Source organism: Lissotriton helveticus, chromosome 5_1, assembly GCF_964261635.1.
Source record: "Lissotriton helveticus chromosome 5_1, aLisHel1.1, whole genome shotgun sequence".
Lineage (NCBI taxonomy): Eukaryota > Metazoa > Chordata > Amphibia > Caudata > Salamandridae > Lissotriton > Lissotriton helveticus.
In genome coordinates this window covers 2,130,846,073-2,130,867,846 of record NC_136065.1, presented here as the reverse complement: position 1 = coordinate 2,130,867,846, position 21,774 = coordinate 2,130,846,073, and the positions used below count along the sequence as shown (strand labels likewise).

The 21,774-nt window shown below is 50.1% G+C and overlaps 1 protein-coding gene across 1 annotated transcript in view; it reads left to right on the top strand.

Annotated features, from left to right (window-relative positions):
• ASS1 (argininosuccinate synthase 1) overlaps window positions 1–21,774 on the top strand; it is a 358,057-nt gene that overhangs the window by 218,401 nt on the left and 117,882 nt on the right. The window contains exons 11-12 of the mRNA XM_078646217.1: window positions 16,564–16,648; window positions 19,170–19,234. Coding sequence (XP_078502343.1) covers window positions 16,564–16,648; window positions 19,170–19,234 — 150 coding nt within the window. The remainder of the gene's footprint in view (window positions 1–16,563; window positions 16,649–19,169; window positions 19,235–21,774) is intronic.

The window sequence follows — 21,774 nt, the reverse complement described above, 5'->3', positions numbered from 1 at the left end:
TAACTCAGGGCACACCCGTGACTCAGCACACACCCGTGACTCAGCACATACCCATGACTCAGCACACACCCATGACTCAGCACACACCCATGACTCAGAGCACTGCTGTCACTCAGGGCACAGCTGTCACTCAGGGCACACCTGTGTCTCAGGGCACACCTGTGTCTCAGGGCACATCTGTGATTCATGACACACCTGTGTCTGAGGGCTCACCTGTGACTCAACGCACACCTGTGACTCAGCACACACCATTGACTCAGCACACACCAGTGACTAAGCACACACCTGTGACCTAGCCCACACCTGTAACTCAGGGCTCACATGTGACTCAGCACACACATGTGACTTAGCAAGCACATGTGGCTCAGCACACACCTGTGACTCAGGGCACAGCTGTCACTCAGGGCACATCTGTGACTCGGCGTACACCTGTGACTCGGCGTACACCTGTGACTCGGCGTACACCTGTGACTTGGCGCACACCTGTGTCTCAGGGCACACCTGTGACACAGAGCACATCTATGACTCAGCACTCACGGTCACTCAGTGCCCACATGTCACTCAGCACACACCTGTGACTCATCACTCACCTTTCTCAGGGCACAACTGTCACTTAGTGCACACCTGTGACTCATACCTCTCATTCAAGATACACTATCCTCAGAGTACACCTATCCCTCAGGCCATCCTATCACTCAGGCAACACCTGTCAATCATGACACACCTGTCACTCATGGCACACCTGTCATTCAGCGTAAATCAATCGCTCAAATCACACGTGCCACTCTGCACACCTGCCACTAAGGATACACTCACTCATGGGCACACCTGTCCCTCAATATAAACTTATCGCTAACAGCGCAGTTGTCACACTGCACCAGCTGTCACTCAGGGCACACCTGTGTCTCAGGGCACACCTGTGTCTCAGGGCACATCTGTGATTCATGACACACCTGTGTCTGAGGGCTCACCTGTGACTCAACGCACACCTGTGACTCAGCACACACCATTGACTCAGCACACACCAGTGACTAAGCACACACCTGTGACCTAGCCCACACCTGTAACTCAGGGCTCACATGTGACTCAGCACACACATGTGACTTAGCAAGCACATGTGGCTCAGCACACACCTGTGACTCAGGGCACAGCTGTCACTCAGGGCACATCTGTGACTCGGCGTACACCTGTGACTCGGCGTACACCTGTGACTCGGCGTACACCTGTGACTTGGCGCACACCTGTGTCTCAGGGCACACCTGTGACACAGAGCACATCTATGACTCAGCACTCACGGTCACTCAGTGCCCACATGTCACTCAGCACACACCTGTGACTCATCACTCACCTTTCTCAGGGCACAACTGTCACTTAGTGCACACCTGTGACTCATACCTCTCATTCAAGATACACTATCCTCAGAGTACACCTATCCCTCAGGCCATCCTATCACTCAGGCAACACCTGTCAATCATGACACACCTGTCACTCATGGCACACCTGTCATTCAGCGTAAATCAATCGCTCAAATCACACGTGCCACTCTGCACACCTGCCACTAAGGATACACTCACTCATGGGCACACCTGTCCCTCAATATAAACTTATCGCTAACAGCGCAGTTGTCACACTGCACACCGTTCACTCATTGCACAACTGACGCAGGGACCGGCTGCTACTCGGGACCCACGAAGAGCAAGAGTAGACCTGTCCTATGGGCACGCCAGTCACACAGGGCACAGCTGTAACTCCGCCCACACCTGTGACTCAGGGCACACCTGTGGCTCACCACACACCTATTACTCAGCACCCACCTGTGACTCAGGGAACACCTGTGACTCACCACACACCTGTGACTCACGGTACACCTGTGACTCAGCACACACCTGTGACTCAGGGTACACCTGTGACTGAATGCACACCAGTGACTCAGGGCACAGCTGTCACTCAGGGGGCATACCTGTGACTCAGGGAATACCTGTGACTCAGGACACAGTTGTGACTCAACACACACCTGTGACCCAGCACACACATGTGTATCAGGGCACATGTGTGACTCAGCACACACCTGTAACTTAGGGCACACCTGTGACTCAGCACACACCATTGACTCAGGGCACATCTGTGTGTCTGGGCACATTTGTGACTCAATACACACTTGTGACCCAGCACACACGTGTATCAGGGGACATGTGTGACTCAGAGCACACCTGTGGCTCAGTACACACCTGTAAGTCAGGGCACACCTGTCACTAAGCACACACCAGTGACTCATGGAACATCTATGTCTCAGGGCACATTGTAACTCAACACACACCTGTGACTCAGCAAGCACATGTGGCTCAGCACACACCCGTGACTCAGCACAAACCTGTGACTCAGGGGACACCTGTGACTCAGCACACACCAGTGACTCTGGGCACACCCGAGTCTCAGGGCACATGTATGACTCAGCACACACCTGTGACTGAACACATACCTATGCTTCAACACACACCATTGACTCAGGGCTCATATGTGACTCAGGGCACATTGTAACTCAACACACGCCAGTGACTCAGGGCATACCTGTGTCTCAGTGCACATGTGTGACTCAGCGCACACCAGTGACTCAATGCACACCAGTGACTCAATGCACACCTGTGACTCAATGCACACCTGTGACTCAATGCACACCTGTGACTCATCAAGCACCTGTGGCTCAGCACACACCTGTGGCTCAGGGCACACCTGTGTCTCAGGGCACATCTGTGATTCAGGGCACACCTGTGTCTGAGGGCTCACCTGTGACTTCAGGATACACTATCACTGAGGGCACGCTAGTCACGCAGGGCACACCTGTGACTTCAGGATACACTGTCACTGAGGGCACGCTAGTCACGCAGGGCACACCTGTGACTTCAGGATACACTGTCACTGAGGGCGCGCTAGTCACGCAGGGCACACCTGTGACTTCAGGATACACTGTCACTGAGGGCGCGCTAGTCATGCAGGGCAGACCTGTGACTTCAGGATACACTGTCACTGAGGACGCGCTAGTCACGCAGGGCACACCTGTGACTTCAGGATACACTGTCACTGAGGGCGCGCTAGTCACGCAGGGCACACCTGTGACTTCAGGATACACTGTCACTGAGGGCGCGCTAGTCACGCAGGGCACACCTGTGACTTCAGGATACACTGTCACTGAGGGCACGCTAGTCACGCAGGGCACACCTGTGACTTCAGGATACACTGTCACTGAGGGCACGCTAGTCACGCAGGGCACACCTGTGACTTCAGGATACACTGTCACTGAGGGCACGCTAGTCACGCAGGGCACACCTGTGACTTCAGGATACACTGTCACTGAGGGCACGCTAGTCACGCAGGGCACACCTGTGACTTCAGGATACACTGTCACTGAGGGCACGCTAGTCACGCAGGGCACACCTGTGACTTCAGGATACACTGTCACTGTGGGCACGCTAGTCACGCAGGGCACACCTGTGACTTCAGGATACACTGTCACTGAGGGCACGCTAGTCACGCAGGGCACACCTGTGACTTCAGGATACACTGTCACTGAGGGCACGCTAGTCACGCAGGGCACACCTGTGACTTCAGGATACACTGTCACTGAGGGCACGCTAGTCACGCAGGGCACACCTGTGACTTCAGGATACACTGTCACTGAGGGCACGCTAGTCACGCAGGGCACACCTGTGACTTCAGGATACACTGTCACTGAGGGCACGCTAGTCACGCAGGGCACACCTGTGACTTCAGGATACACTGTCACTGAGGGCACGCTAGTCACGCAGGGCACACCTGTGACTTCAGGATACACTGTCACTGAGGGCACGCTAGTCACGCAGGGCACACCTGTGACTTCAGGATACACTGTCACTGAGGGCACGCTAGTCACGCAGGGCACACCTGTGACTTCAGGATACACTGTCACTGAGGGCACGCTAGTCACGCAGGGCACACCTGTGACTTCAGGATACACTGTCACTGAGGGCACGCTAGTCACGCAGGGCACACCTGTGACTTCAGGATACACTGTCACTGAGGGCACGCTAGTCACGCAGGGCACACCTGTGACTTCAGGATACACTGTCACTGTGGGCGCGCTAGTCACGCAGGGCACACCTGTGACTTCAGGATACACTGTCACTGAGGGCGCGCTAGTCACGCAGGGCACACCTGTGACTTCAGGATACACTGTCACTGAGGGCGCGCTAGTCACGCAGGGCACACCTGTGACTTCAGGATACACTGTCACTGAGGGCGCGCTAGTCACGCAGGGCACACCTGTGACTTCAGGATACACTGTCACTGAGGGCACGCTAGTCACGCAGGGCACACCTGTGACTTCAGGATACACTGTCACTGAGGGCACGCTAGTCACGCAGGGCACACCTGTAATTTTATGAGGAGACCTCATTTTGCACAAGACCTGTCACTCCGCACCACTGCATGTCACCTGTCGATCTGCACCAGTATCTATCGATCTGCACTGATTTGTATCACTGTGCACTGATTCATACCTCCTGATTCGTTTCACTGTGCCCTGATTTATGCCTCCTTGCACTGATATATTCCTCTGCATGCATGCACAGACACCTGTCGCTCTGCACCAGTATCTGTCGATCTGCACTGATTTATCATTGTGTACTGATTCCTGTCTCCTGATTCACATCACTGTGCACTGATTCATTTCTGCTTGCACTGATGCATCACTCTGCATGCCTGTTGCCCTGCACAGACACCGGTACCTCTGCACCCGTATCTGTCTATTGGCACTGACTCGTATCACAGTGCACTGACTCGTATCACAGTGCATTGATTCGTATCACTGTGCATTGATTTATGTCTCCTTGCACTGATGCATCACTCTGCATGCCTGTTGCCCTGCTCAGACACGGTACCTCTGCACCAGTATCTGTCTATCAGCACTAGTTCGTATGACTGTGCACTGATTCGTATGACTGTGCACTGATTCGTATGACTGTGCACTGATTCGTATGACTGTGCACTGATTCGTATGACTGTGCACTGATTCGTATGACTGTGCACTGATTCGTATGACTGTGCACTGATTCGTATGACTGTGCACTGATTCGTATGACTGTGCACTGATTCGTATGACTGTGCACTGATTCATATGACTGTGCACTGATTCGTATGACTGTGCACTGATTCGTATGACTGTGCACTGATTCGTATGACTGTGCACTGATTCGTATCACTGTGCACTGATACTTGTCACTCCAAACACCTTTTGCTCTGCTCAGACACCTGTTGCTCCGCACCGACTCCTGTCGACCTGCAGTGATTCTGATCACTGTGCACTGATTCATGTTCTTGCACTGATACTTGTCACTGTGCACGCCTGTCACTTGCACTGACACGAGGTGCTTTGAAATGATATGTGTTGCTTTACATCCACACCTGTGGCTCTGCATAGGCAAGTGACCTCTCTGCTGTGCGTGTATCTGTGGCTTTGCTCTGACACAAGCAGCCTTGCACTGATAATTGTCCTGTTCCATTAACACGTGCGGATCTGCACCGATACTTGTCTTTCTACTCCTGTAGATGTCCATATGTTGAGTATGTATCATTCTGCACCACTCCCTATCCCCAACACTAAAATGTTAGATTCTGTACCACTCATGCTCTACACTGAAATGTAACATTCTGCACCACTCTCTATCGCTCTACACCTAATGTTACCGCTCTGCACCTCTCTCTGTCTCTGCTACACCCCATCGTAACATTCTGTGCCAATTTCTATCACTGTACACGCAACTGTAACATTCTGCTCCGATCTCAGTCACTGCACCCAAATGTAGCATTCTGTACCAATCTCTAGTGCTCTGCATCCAAATGTAACATTCTACTCCAATCTTTATCACTCTGCACCAAAATGTAATATCCTGCACTGATCTCTATCGATCTACACCCAAATGTAACATTCTGCACCAATCTCTATTGATCTACACCCAAATGTAACATTCTGCACCAATCTCTATTGATCTACACCTAATGTTACCGCTCTGCACCTCTCTCTGTCTCTGCTACACCCCATCGTAACATTCTGTGCTAATTTCTATCACTGTACACGCAACTGTAACATTCTGCTCTGATCTCAGTCACTACACCCAAATGTAGCATTCTGTACCAATCTCTAGTGCTCTGCATCCAAATTTAACATTCTACATTGTTCTCGATCGATCTACAACCAAAATGTAACATTCTGCACTGATCTCCATCGATCTACAACCAAATATATCATTATGCACCTACCTCTACTGATCTACACTCAAATGTAACATTCTGCACCGATCTCTATCGATCTACAACCAAATGTAACATTCTGCACCGATCTCTATTGATCTTCACCCAAATGTAACATTCTGCACCGATCTCTATCGATCTACACCCAAATGTAATATTCTGCACCGATCTCTATTGATCTACAACCAAATGTAACATTCTGCACCGATCTCTATCGATCTACAACCAAATGTAACATTCTGCACCGATCTCTATCGATCTACAATGAAATGTAATATTCTGCATCGATCTCTATCATTCTGCCCCCACATGTAGTATTCTGCACTGATCTCTATCGATCTACAACCAAATGCAACATTCAGCACCGATCTCTATTGATCTACACCCAAATGTAATATTCTGCAGCAATCTACACCCAAATGTAACATTCTGCACTGATCTCTATTATTCTACATTCAAATATAACCTCCTGAATCGATCTCAATCGCTCTGGACCCAAATGTATCATTCTGCATCGATCTCTCTTGATGTACACCCAAATATATTATTCTGCACCGATCTCTATCATTCGGCACCCACATGTAACATTCTGCACCGATCTCTATTGATCTACAACCAAATGTCATATTCTGCATTGATCTACACTCAAATGTAACATTCTGCACTGATCTCTATCATTCTACACCCAAATGTATCATTCTTAATCGATCTCAATTGCTCTACACCCAAATGTATTATTCTGCACCAATCTCAATCACTCTACACCCAAATGTATCATTCTGCATCGATCTCAATCGCTCTACACCCAAATGTATCATTCTGCATTGACCTCTAGTGCTCTACACCCAAATGTAACATTCTGCACCGATCTCTATTGATCTTCACCCAAAGGTAACATTCTGCACTGATCTCTATTGATCTACACCCCAATGTAATATTCTGCACCGATCTCTATTGATCTACAACCAAATCTCTATCATTCTGCACCCACGTTTAACATTCTGCACTGATCTCTATTGATCTACAACCAAATGTAATATTTTGCAGCGATCTCTATCGATCTACAACCTAATGTAATATTCTGCATCAATCTCAATCGCTCTACACCCAAATGTATCATTCTGCATTGACCTCTAGTGCTCTACACCCAAATGTAACATTCTGCACCGATCTCTATCTTTCTGCACCCACATTTAACATTCTGCACTGATCTCTATTGATCTACAACAAAATGTAACATTCTGCACCGATCTCTATCGATCTACAACGAAATGTAATATTCTGCATCGATCTACAACCAAATGTAATATTCTGCAGCGATCTCTTTCGATCTACAACCTAATGTAATATTCTGCATCGATCTACAACCTAATGTAATATTCTGCATCAATCTCAATCGCTCTACACCAAAATGTTTCATTCTGCATTGACCTCTAGTGCTCAACACCCAAATGTAACATTCTGCACCGATCTCTATTGATCTTCACCCAAATGTATCATTCTGCATCGATCTCAATCGCTCTACACCCAAATGTATCATTCTGCATCGATCTCAATCGCTCTACACCCAAATGTATCATTCTGCATCGATCTCAATCGCTCTACACCCAAATGTATCATTCTGCATCGATCTCAATCGCTCTACACCCAAATGTATCATTCTGCATCGATCTCAATCGCTCTACACCCAAATGTATCATTCTGCATCGATCTCAATCGCTCTACACCCAAATGTTTCATTCTGCATTGACCTCTAGTGCTCAACACCCAAATGTAACATTCTGCACCGATCTCTATTGATCTTCACCCAAATGTATCATTCTGCATCGATCTCAATCGCTCTACACCCAAATGTATCATTCTGCATCGATCTCAATCGCTCTACACCCAAATGTATCATTCTGCATCGATCTCAATCGCTCTACACCCAAATGTATCATTCTGCATCGATCTCTATCGCTCTACACCCAAATGTATCATTCTGCATCGATCTCATTCGCTCTACACCCAAATGTTTCATTCTGCATTGACTTCTAGTGCTCAACATCCAAATATAACATTCTACACCGATCTCTATTGATCTTCACCCAAATGTAACATTCTGCACCGATCTCTATTGATCTACACCCAAATGTAACATTCTGCACCGATCTCTATTGATCTACACCCCAATGTAACATTCTGCACCGATCTCTATTGATCTTCACCCAAATGTATCATTCTGCATCGATCTCAATCGCTCTACACCCAAATGTATCATTCTGCATCGATCTCAATCGCTCTACACCCAAATGTATCATTCTGCATCGATCTCAATCGCTCTACACCCAAATGTATCATTCTGCATCGATCTCAATCGCTCTACACCCAAATGTATCATTCTGCATCAATCTCAATCGCTCTACACCCAAATGTATCATTCTGCATTGACCTCTAGTGCTCTACACCCAAATGTAACATTCTGCACCGATCTCTATTGATCTACAACCAAATGTAACATTCTGCACCGATCTCTATTGATCTACAACCAAATGTAACATTCTGCACCGATCTCTATTGATCTACAACCAAATGTAACATTCTGCAGCGATCTCTATTGATCTACAACAAAATGTAATATTCTGCAGCGATCTCTATTATTCTACACCCAAATGTATAATTCTGAATTGATCTCTATCGATCTACGACCAAATGTATCATTCTGCATTGATCTCTAATGCTCTACACCTAAAAGTAACATGCTGCACCACTCCCTAGCTCTGTACACCCAAAGGGTATAGTTTACACCACTGCATATTGTTCTACACTCAAATGTGACATGTTGTACCACTCTCTATCTTTCTAGACCCAAGGGTAACATTCTGCACTACTGTTGCTCTCTGTGCACCCAACAAGTAACTTTCTGCACCACTCCCTATCGCTGTACACCACGCATATACTACTTTATACTTCTTCCTGTTGCTCTGCGTCCAAATATAACCTTTTGCGTAGATGTGTCTTGTTATGTGCTGGTTTGTGTAGTTCTGCAGCAGGAGGTGCCACACACGTGATGGGTCTCACTCCTTAGGCATGAACCGTGCACTTTATTCAGTCTCACCCTTTGGCTGTTCGTCTCACTCCTCGGAGCAGAGCATCACTCATTGGATGTTGGTGTCTCCTCATTAGGCATGGGCCTCACACTTTGGTTGAAAGTCTCACTCATTGGGTGTCAGTGTCTCACTCATTAGGCATGGGCCTCACACTTTGGTTGAAAGTCTCACTCATTGGGTGTCAGTGTCTCACTCATTAGGCATGGGCCTCACACTTTGGTTGAAAGTCTCACTCATTGGGTGTCAGTGTCTCACTCATTAGGCATGGGCCTCACACTTTGGTTGAAAGTCTCACTCATTGGGTGTCAGCGTCTCACTCCTCACCCACGAGCCTCACGCTTTGGTTGAAAGTCTCACTCATTGGGTGTCAGTGTCTCACTCATTAGGCATGGGCCTCACACTTTGGTTGAAAGTCTCACTCATTGGGTGTCAGTGTCTCACTCATTAGGCATGAGCCTCACGCTTTATTTCCCAGTCTCACTCATTTGATGTCAGTGTCTCACTCCTCAACCACGAGCCCCATGCTTTGGTGTCCTGTCTCACTCGTGGGTGTCAGTGTCTCACTCATTAGGCATGAGCCTCACACTTTTGTTCCCAGTCTCACTCATTGGGTGTCAGCGTCTCACTCCTCACCCACGAGCCTCACCTTGCTGTCCTGTTTCACACATTGGGTGTCAGCGTCTCACTCCTCACCCACGAGCCTCACGCTTTGCTGTCCTGTCTCACTCATTGGGTGTCAGCATCTCACTCCTCATCCACGAGCCTCGCTTTGCTGTCCTGTCTCACACATTGGGTGTCAGCGTCTCACTCCTCACCCATGAGCCTCACGCTTTGCTGTCCTGTCTCACTCATTGGGTGTCAGCGTCTCACTCCTCATCCACGAGCCTCGCTTGGCTGTCCTGTCTCACACATTGGCTGTCAGCGTCTCACGCCTCACGCTTTGGTGTGCTGTCTCACACATTGGGGGTCAGCGTCTCACGCCTCACGCTTTGGTGTGCTGTCTCACACATTGGGTGTCAGCGTCTCACGCTTTGCTGTCGTGTCTGACACATTGGGTGTCAGCGTCTCACTCCTCGCCCACGAGCCTCACGCTTTGCTGTCCTGTCTCACTCATTGGCTGTCAGCGTCTCACGCTTTGGTGTCCTGTCTCACACATTGGCTGTCAGCGTCTCACGCCTCAGGCTTTGGTGTGCTGTCTCACACATTGTGTGTCAGCATCTCACGCCTCACGCTTTGGTGTGCTGTCTCACACATTGGGTGTCAGCGTCTCACGCCTCACGCTTTGGTGTGCTATCTCACACATTGGGTGTCAGCGTCTCACGCTTTGCTGTCGTGTCTGACACATTGGGTGTCAGCATCTCACTCCTCACACATGAGCCTCACGCTTTGCTGTCCTGTCTCACTCATTGGCTGTCAGCGTCTCACGCTTTGGTGTCCTGTCTCACTCATTGGCTGTCAGCATCTCACGCTTTTGTGTGCTGTCTCACACATTGGGTGTCAGCGTCTCACGCCTCACGCTTTGGTGTGCTGTCTCACACAGTGGGTGTCAGTGTCTCACGCTTTGCTGTCGTTTCTGACACATTGGGTGTCAGCGTCTCACTCCTCACCCACGAGCTTCACGCTTTGCTGTCCTGTCTCACTCATTGGCTGTCAGCGTCTCACGCTTTGGTGTCCTGTCTCACACATTGGCTGTCAGCATCTCACGCCTCACGCTTTGGTGTGCTGTCTCACACATTGGGTGTCAGCGTCTCACGCTTTGGTGTCCTGTCTCACACATTGGGTGTCAGCATCTCACGCCTCACGCTTTGGTGTGCTGTCTCACACATTGGGTGTCAGCGTCTCACGCTTTGGTGTCCTGTCTCACACATTGGCTGTCAGCATCTCACGCCTCACGCTTTGGTGTGCTGTCTCACACATTGGGTGTCAGCGTCTCACGCTTTGCTGTCCTGTCTCACTCATTGGCTGTCAGCGTCTCACGCTTTGGAGTCCTGTCTCACACATTGGCTGTCAGCGTCTCACGCCTCAGGCTTTGGTGTGCTGTCTCACACATTGTGTGTCAGCATCTCACGCCTCACACTTTGGTGTGCTGTCTCACACATTGGGTGTCAGCGTCTCACGCCTCACGCTTTGGTGTGCTATCTCACACATTGGGTGTCAGCGTCTCACGCTTTGCTGTCGTGTCTGACACATTGGGTGTCAGCATCTCACTCCTCACACATGAGCCTCACGCTTTGCTGTCCTGTCTCACTCATTGGCTGTCAGCGTCTCACGCTTTGGTGTCCTGTCTCACTCATTGGCTGTCAGCATCTCACGCTTTTGTGTGCTGTCTCACACATTGGGTGTCAGCGTCTCACGCCTCACGCTTTGGTGTGCTGTCTCACACAGTGGGTGTCAGTGTCTCACGCTTTGCTGTCGTTTCTGACACATTGGGTGTCAGCGTCTCACTCCTCACCCACGAGCCTCACGCTTTGCTGTCCTGTCTCACTCATTGGCTGTCAGCGTCTCACGCTTTGGTGTCCTGTCTCACACATTGGCTATCAGCATCTCACGCCTCACGCTTTGGTGTGCTGTCTCACACATTGGGTGTCAGCGTCTCACGCTTTGGTGTCCTGTCTCACACATTGGGTGTCAGCATCTCACGCCTCACGCTTTGGTGTGCTGTCTCACACATTGGGTGTCAGCGTCTCACGCTTTGGTGTCCTGTCTCACACATTGGCTGTCAGCATCTCACGCCTCACGCTTTGGTGTGCTGTCTCACACATTGGGTGTCAGCGTCTCACGCTTTGGTGTGCTGTCTCACACATTGGCTGTCAGCGTCTCACGCCTCACGCTTTGGTGTGCTGTCTCACACAGTGGGTGTCAGTGTCTCACGCTTTGCTGTCGTTTCTGACACATTGGGTGTCAGCGTCTCACTCCTCACCCACGAGCCTCACACTTTGCTGTCCTGTCTCACTCATTGGCTGTCAGCGTCTCACGCTTTGGTGTCCTGTCTCACACATTGGGTGTCAGCATCTCACGCCTCACGCTTTGGTGTGCTGTCTCACACATTGGGTGTCAGCGTCTCACGCTTTGGTGTCCTGTCTCACACATTGGCTGTCAGCATCTCACGCCTCACGCTTTGGTGTGCTGTCTCACACATTGGGTGTCAGCGTCTCACGCTTTGGTGTGCTGTCTCACACATTGGCTGTCAGCGTCTCACGCCTCACGCTTTGGTGTGCTGTCTCACACAGTGGGTGTCAGTGTCTCACGCTTTGCTGTCGTTTCTGACACATTGGGTGTCAGCGTCTCACTCCTCACCCACGAGCCTCACGCTTTGCTGTCCTGTCTCACTCATTGGCTGTCAGCGTCTCACGCTTTGGTGTCCTGTCTCACACATTGGCTGTCAGCATCTCACGCCTCACGCTTTGGTGTGCTGTCTCACACATTGGGTGTCAGCGTCTCACGCTTTGGTGTCCTGTCTCACACATTGGGTGTCAGCATCTCACGCCTCACGCTTTGGTGTGCTGTCTCACACATTGGGTGTCAGCGTCTCACGCTTTGGTGTCCTGTCTCACACATTGGCTGTCAGCATCTCACGCCTCACGCTTTGGTGTGCTGTCTCACACATTGGGTGTCAGCGTCTCACGCTTTGGTGTGCTGTCTCACACATTGGCTGTCAGCGTCTCACGCCTCACGCTTTGGTGTGCTGTCTCACACATTGGGTGTCAGCGTCTCACGCTTTGGTGTCTTGTCTCACACATTGGCTGTCAGCGTCTCACACTTTGCTGTCGTGTCTCACACATTGGGTGTCAGCGTCTCACGCCTCACGCTTTGGTGTGCTGTCTCACACATTGGCTGTCAGCGTCTCACCCACGAGCTTCGCCTGTCCTGTCTCACTCTTTCGGTCTGCCCTGGACCCTCATACGCGCTTCACCTTGAAATGCTCGGTTTGTTCCCCAATGTTGTGTCACAGCTCCTCAAACCTCGGTCCTGACGCTTCTGGGAGCTCGAGGAAGCCAGCCCCCCTCCTTCACACACACACACACACACCCTGGCTCTGGCAGACACAGTGATCAGAATGGGGGGGGCAAGGGGGGGACTCGGGTCCCTAACTGCCCAGGTTTACATTTAATAGCAATAATGGGCATTACGAGGCCCTTTCAGCCCTGATTGGCAACTGATAGCCACTAAATGGTAATGAGCGGGCAGATGGGGGGGATTAGCACCCGAGCCCCCCGCGGGGGGCTGCTGAGCGCCCCTTCATGGCACTTGTATGAGGGGCCCCTCCCGGGCCCCATTCATGGCTGGCGGGCGGTGAACGTGCAGCATGTGTTGGGATGTCTTTGAAACAGACGTTGCGGTCCGGGGGGGCCCTCGGAGCCCCCACTTGTCCCCTGGCTGCCTGTCCTGCGGTCCCACCCTCCCCGGCTGGTGGGACAGACGGTGACGGCCGCGCACAATGGCGGGCGTGTAATTCGATTAGATCGGGGCACGGCTGCGATTTCACAGCCCCCCCCCGACAGGACTGGGGGGGCACTTTTATTGCCTCACCCCCATTGTGCCCGGCGACCCCCCTCGGGCGCCGCGGTCGCTTAGGCCTTTTTAAGAAGTTATTTGCAGTTCATATCTGTCCACTCCGCTTAGGGCCCGGCCCGCGTGACGGCGGGAGGGGCCCTTTGTCACCGAGGCCCCCCTCCCAGGTCTGTCAGTCCCTGGCAGTCTGTCCTGCTCTCTTCCTTCATCCACAGGCCTCTCTGACCTTCTCACTCTGCCCTGCTCTCTTCCCTCCCAGGTCAGTCTGTCCCTGGCAGTCTGTCCTGCTCCCTTCCCTCCTACACAGACCTGTCTGTCCCTCTCACTCTGTCCCACTCTCTTCCCTCCTCCAGTCTTATCTGTCCCTCTGTCTGTCCTGCTCTCTCCCCTCCCAGGCCTGTCTGTCCCTCTCACTCTGTCCCACTCTCTTACCTCCCAGGCCTGTCTGTCCCTGGCAGTCTGTCCTGCTCCCTTCCCTCCTACACAGACCTGTCTGTCCCTTTCACTCTATCTCACTCTCTCCCCTCCCAGGTCTGTTGTTCCCTGTCAGTCTGTCCTGCTCCCTCACCTCCGCACAGGCCTGTCTGTCCCTTTCACTCTATCTCACTCTCTTCCCTCCCAGGCCTCTCTGTCCTTGTCAGTCTGTCCTGCTCCCTTCCCTCCTACACAGACCTGTCTGTCCTTCTCACACCGTCCCACTCTCTTCCCTCCCAGGCCTGTCTGTCTGTCCCTTTCCCTCTGTTCCACTCTCTTCCCTCTCAGGTCTGTCTGTCTGTCCCTCTCACTATGTCCCGCTCTCTTCCCTCCTCCACAGGTCAGTCTGCCCCTCCCCCTATGTCCTGATGTCTGTCCCTCCCAGGCCTGTATGTCCCCCTCACTTTGTCCCAGCCTCTTCCCTCATCCACAGGCCTGTCGGTCCCTTTCCCTCTGTCTCATTCTTTTCACTCCTCCACAGGTCTGTCTGTCCATTCCACTCTGTCCTGCTCTCATCCTTCCTCCACAGGCCTGTCTGTCCCCTTCTCTTCTCTCCCAGGCCTGTCCGTCTGTCCCGCTTCCTTCCCTTGCAGACCTGGCTGTCCCTTTCACTTTCTCCCACTCTCATCCCTCCTCCAGTCTTATCTGTCCCTCTGTCCTGCTCTCTTCCCTCACAGGCCTGTCTGTCCCTTTCACATTGTCCTACTCTTTTTCCTCCTCCAAAGGCCCCCCGTCCCTCTCAAGCTGTTCCACTCTCTTCCCTCGGCTTCAACCACTCTCACTGTCTTCCATTTTAATCGCCTCCTTCCTCCCTCTGTCAGTTTCCCTCTCTCACTGCCCCTCTCTTATCACTTTGCCTCTGTCCCTCACCCTTTCTCACTGCCCTGTTCTCTCCTCCCTCTGTCCCATCTGCTTTGGTGGTTTCCCGCCTCTGCCTTTTATTCTCCCTCGCTCTTTTCTTCCTTCCCTTCTACTCCCCTCTCCCCTCTCTCCTCACTGTCCCACCTCCCTCTCCCCGGGCTTTCACTCCTCTTCTTGCTCTTGGTATTTTCTTGACCAGTTTTACTATTCTCCTCCTGGCTTACTTCCAACTCTGTCTCCTTCTCTTTCCCCTTTTACCCCCCCGCCCTCATCTCTCCATCTCCTCTACCCCTTTACCCCTTCTTCTCCACCAGCTCCTTCAGCTCTCTCTCTCTTCCTTTCTCTCTCTCTTTCCTGCCCCTCCTGTCCTCTCTCCTCCCGTCCCTCTTCAGTGCACTCGCCCTGTCTCTCTTCTCTCCTCCCTCCGCTTCTCCATCTTTTGTTTCTCTCCCCGTCTTCAACCCATCTCTTCACCCGTTCTTTCTCTTGTCTCTTCCCCTCCCTTCCTCACATCTCTCCCGCCCCTCTCCTCTTCCTTCTCCTTCTGTCCTTCCCCGTCCTCACCCCCTGCTCTCGACCTGCCCCCTCTTGCACCTTCTTTTTTACCCTTTGACCCCCTCATCCTCTTCCCACCCCCTTTCTTCCGCGCTCCCCCCTTCTCTCTCCATCTCTTCCCCCCCTCTCCCTGAGAGTCGAAGGGCGGCTTTAAGTTTTATATTCCAGATTATTAACCTGGGCACTAGGCTAGCACGGCCACCGCTGCTCCTGGCGCCTGGATACCCTCACGGGCGACAAGAAGCGCTCTACAAATCTACTGATTGGTTGATTGATTGGTGATTGATTGATTGATTGGTGATATGTGTATTTGGTTGTGATATGTCACCCTTCTCTTTGATTGATTGGTGATATGTGTATTTGGTTGTGATATGTCACCCTTCTCTTTGATTGATTGATTGGTGATGTCACCCTTCTCTTTGATTGATTGATTGGTGATATGTGTATTTGGTTGTGATATGTCACCCTTCTCTTTGATTGATTGATTGGTGATGTCACCCTTCTCTTTGATTGATTGATTGGTGATATGTGTATTTGGTTGTGATATGTCACCCTTCTCTTTGATTGATTGATTGGTGATGTCACCCTTCTCTTTGATTGATTAATTGGTGATATGTGTATTTGGTTGTGATATGTCACCCTTCTCTTTGATTGATTGGTGATATGTGTATTTGGTTGTGATATTTCACCCTTCTCTTTGATTGATTGATTGGTGATGTCACCCTTCTCTTTGATTGATTGATTGGTGATATGTCTATTTGGTTGTGATATGTCACCCTTCTCTTCCCAGGGGTCCCCGTGCGGGTGACGAATGTTGGCGACGGTACCTCGCACAGCTCATCTCTGGAACTCTACGTGTACCTTAACCAGATTGCGTAAGTGATGCCCCACCCCCAATCTCTTACCTCATTTTCTCTGGCCCCTCCCCCCCCTCCTTCTGACTGGTACTTTTTATTTCTTGGTTTTCCTTTTGTGTCAAATTGTGTGTTTATCATTTAGTTGTGCTCCCCTTTGCTTGTCTTTGCCTCATCGTGTGTTTTATTGTTTTCCTCAAAGTTCTTCAGATTGTTGTAGTACTCCCTTAAGGTATTGCTGGATGCTTCCAGAACCTTCTCACTCTGCACTTCTATAGGATGCTCCTGGTTTCCTTTTTAGGTCTCGCCCTGGAATTAGCATCCAAAGGATGCGTCCAGGGTTGGAGACATATAGTTAGCTGTCTCGAGGGAAGGACGGACGAGAAGGTGCACGAGTTTGTCCAGGCTGGATTGGTGTGCGCGAACGTGCACGTTCCGTCCTGCGCCGCCCTCCCTACCGCGCATGCATGCATGCACACAGACAGACACAGACAGACAGACACACACACACGCGCGCGCACTCGCACTTACACTTACACAGACACGCAGGCACCCAGACAGGCAACCCCCTCCTCCTCCTCCCCCACAGTCACACACGCATACACACAGACTCCAAGACACACGCACGCTCACACACATGCCGCCGCCGCGCGCGCGCCCACACATGCCCCCCTCCCGCCCTCGCAGGCCAGCCACAAAGCAAAGCCCCAGTCACCGGCAGCAGGACTCTTCCTCCATTCTTCGGCACCGGGGCGCAGGGTAGGCTCCTGCCTGCTCCGGTGCTGCAACCAATCGCGGCTCTTCCGGCTCTTCCGTGGGAGGCGGGGTAGGCTCCCGCCCTCCTACTTCCTGTTTCCTGTTGTCGCGCCGGCCTGCCTGACTTCCTGCTCGCAGGCCGGCAAAGTGACGGCGGTGATTTGCGTTATTTATATTTTTAGTTAGTTATGCATTTATATATAGCGCGGACTTTACCCGAAGGCGCTATTTATTTATTTATGTATTTACAGTAGGTGGGCAAAGTGTTGTGCACGGATGTTGCTGGTTGCCCACCATGTTTTGAAGAATATCACCCGGGATAATAAAATAATGTTATCTAACTTGTAGACTACTAATTCTGACTTGATATTTTTGAGATCTAAAGCCATATCATATCGTCTATTCGTTAGTCCATACACTGTGTGGTAATCTAAAAGTTATTTGCAGTCTCTTAGATCCAGCCCGACTTTGGCAGTGTAGACCATCTCTATTTGCAGGAGGCTGGGCTATGTGCAGACGTAGTATGTACGGGTCATCATGCCCTGGAGGTAGATTTCCAGTCCCTGGAGTGACGGTGTACTCATATCGGGTTGGTGTAATGGAGACACTATTGGATGTGATTGCAGTACAATCCATGCCTTCACCATTAATGGCACTGCCGGCTTATGTAGCAGAGATTCCAGTGATTATTTGTAAACTGACACATATGCATTACTGCTCGCAAAGAGACCACTAGCTTTACGACAGGACAAGGGAACTGCTCCTAAAGAACAAGACTGGGTGAAAAATCTATTTCAATGAAACCTCCGATCTAAATAACATGACACATTCCGCTGCCTCCAGACCTTGAAGTATCCGGATCCCATTGACTGCATATAATTCCAGTATATGACATTTCCTGTAACTGTAGTTGACTGTTACCTTGGATTTTTTTCAACTGTATAATACAATAAAAATATCAATATGCAGAGGGTCTTGTCCAACCATTATGTATTTAACAATTTTATTCAGTTTCAAAAGCTGCTATTTACAATAGTTCGATTTCACTTTTCATTAAAAACAATCTTACTGCGGCTAATACAGATCATGCGTACTCTGCATAATTTTAAGAGGTGTGCCAGCGTAAAGTACTCGAACAACAATGACGTCTGTCTTATAAATGTCACAAAAAAATGTTAATATTTCACTTCTGTTCTTGGAGTTTCGTGAAAATACAACACATATTGCATTACAAATGCTATAGGTGTCACATTTGTGAAAGTTAAAACTATTGGCATTGTAAATGACAAAGCTATTACTTTAGCTATTTTCACAACCAACACATAAATAAAAAAAATGTAATTTACAATACCAATGGCTCAAACTTTCCTAATGCGAGACCTATTGCATTGCAAATGCTTGTTGTGTCTTTTCTCTCATTCATGCCTCTTCATATCTCCACCTAGTGGCTGGTGGTGGTGTTGGCTTCACCTCAAGGGTGCACCTGTGTTCTGAGCTCTCTGTCATGTGCTGGGATGAATCTCCCATCAGATGATCCTGCATGTGTTTGCACTCTGACCCCTCACCCTGTCCTCCTTGTCTGGGCCTGACCTGTGGGCTGAGATCCCCTTGGGTGGACTCATGGTGCTGTTTGAACATCTAAAACCGATGGATTTAGTCCAGATCTGTGACTGGGGGTGAATGTTTGACAATCTTCAGCCTTGCGTCCATCATCTTTTTGTGTTGCTGTTTGGACCAGTGCTGGGTACCCCAACATAACCAGAGGCTCCCTTTCTCTGTCCCTCAGATCGAAACATGGCGTTGGACGCATCGACATCGTGGAGAACAGATTCATCGGAATGAAGTCCCGAGGTGAGTGCAATGAGTAGGCAAGCTCTCCTTGGTCCACCAATGGCGTGTTGGATAGGGAGGAGGCAGCACTGTGCGGAACCCGAGGGCAGGGGTACCAGGGAGACCCTTCCAAGATGCTGAAGGGTCATGTGCAAGAGACGGTCAGTGTTACGGACAGACAAGAGCCCTTACGGTAGCTCAAGAGTGCAAGTTGCGACTCCCTCCGCACTGGGGGCCCGATTCACAGAATGAACTTAAGACTCAATCCTAAACTTACTACTATTTTGGTTTTCACAGAATGCACTTACTACTTTTGGCATTCACAGAATGAACTTACTACTTTCGGTATTCACAGAAGTTAGGATTTTGTCTTAGGTTTGTCTTAAGACAGACTTGAGACAGACTTAAGACAACATCTTAACTGAAGTCTGTCTTAAGTCTGTCTTAAGGTTGTCTAAAGTCTGTCTTAAGTTTGTCTTAAGACAAACTTAAGACAAAATCCTAACTTCTGTGAATACCAAAAGTAGTAAGTGCATTCTGTGAATACCAAAAGTAGTAAGTTTAGGATTGAGTCTTAAGTTCATTCTGCGAATCGGGCCCTGGGAAGCCTTCGGGTAGCTACACGCTTAATACATCTGCATAGCACAGCATAGCCATGTTTTTTTGTTACTCCTACTTTGCCTCATTAATTGAATCCCTTAGAATCACGTCACCTTTCTTCTTCTGGGAACCGTATTCTACAACCTGTTGTATTTCAGCCTATGTTGCTGCAGGGTTCCTATTCTGCGAGCTCATGTTATACAGGGTTCCTATTCTGCGAGCTCATGTTATACAGGGTTCCTATTCTGCGAGCTCATGTTATACAGGGTTCCTATTCTGCGAGCTCATGTTATACAGGGTTCGTGTTCTGCGAGCTCATGTTATACAGGGTTTGTGTTCTGCGAGCTCATGTTATACAGGGTTCCTATTCTGCGAGCTCATGTTATACAGGGTTCCTATTCTGCGAGCTCATGTTATACAGGGTTCCTGTTCTGCGAGCTCATGTTATACAGGGTTCCTATTCTGCGAGCTCATGTTATACAGGGTTCCTGTTCTGCGAGCTCATGTTATACAGGGTTTGTGTTCTGCGAGCTCATGTTCTCCATTACTCATTTTACACAGAGTCTGTTGTGCCGGGCTCACGTTAAAGTCAGTTTGCATTCTGCAGGGCTCCTGTTCTGCAGAGTTCATGGTGTGCAGGGTTTGGGTCTTGCATAGTTCATATTCCTCAGGGCTCGTCCTGTGCTGCATTCAGGTTCTACAGGCTCGGTTTATGTTAAGCCTGGGCGTAGTTCGCGTAGTAGCGCTACACATAGCTACGCGAAGCGCACTTCCCACTACGTGAGCTACGCGTAGCACTACGCGAACTGCATTGTTCGCGATGATTGCACAGTGCCGGATGCTTGTCCGCACTGTGCAATCATTGAAAAAGGCATCTTCCACAGTGCGAGCTGTCTTTTACTGCAGCTCGAGTAGATTTTTACTCGAGCTGCAGCTTTCTCAATGCAAACTGGTAGTTTCTCATCGCGAGCGGTCGCGAGCATAGGCAACCACTCGCAATGAGAAACCTGACCTCCCCGCGTTGAGAATCTCACCGGGAGGTTTATTTTCCACGCTCGTGATCAGCAACTTGATGTTGCTGATCGCGAACGAGGAAAAAGTCTTGCTAGGATGTCATTTTGCCTCCTTGCGGTCGCCAACTTGACGTTGAGGACCGCGAGCAAGCAAAAAATTACTGCTACGCTAGTTTACACTGTGCTACGTGCAATTTGCGTAGTTCGAAGTAGCGCAAACTACATACATATTTTCTCCCAGAACAAAATGCTGTAGTGGAGTGAGAAAATATATGCCCACCCCACCAACTCAGGGATGGACTGACCTGTACTGACTTTTTTGGCCTCTTTTTTCTGCTATCTTTAAAGCTGGTACATTTTTTTTACAGAGCTTTATATAGCGCAAACTTGACCCAAATTGGGTATCAGAGCGCTTTACATAGCACCAGTTGCGTTACATGAGTACACATTCATTTTTTTTTTTGCTAGGCACCGCGAGATTAAGTGATTTGCCCAGAATCACAGGATGTTCAGCATCATTGTCGAAACTCGAACCCAGTTCCCCAGATTCGAGGTCGACCGCCCTAGCCGTTAGGCCAACTCCTCTCCCCAAGCCAGAGGTCGGAAGTCTCATCTTCTTGTACCAGGGACTCAGGACTGGTCTTGGACCAGGTCAGGATGCTCCACTGCACTCACTGGCCTCCACTCTGAAATTGTCCCGCCGCACTTGCTCTCTAGTAGCAGTCACTACAAGTGCTCAGAGACTGGCGTTTATTACCTCCATAGTCTCTGGGACCGCGGGTCGATGCAGCCCGATTCGTGAGCAGATTGAGTCCATTCTTCACTCCTTCTTGACTGATCTGGGGGAGTGGTGTTGGCCTGGCACCGCAGGGCAAACATCCTGCCAGCCAGACCCTCAAGATAGTAGGGAGCACTGTGGGGGGTAGGGCAGGACCAGGCACCAGAGAC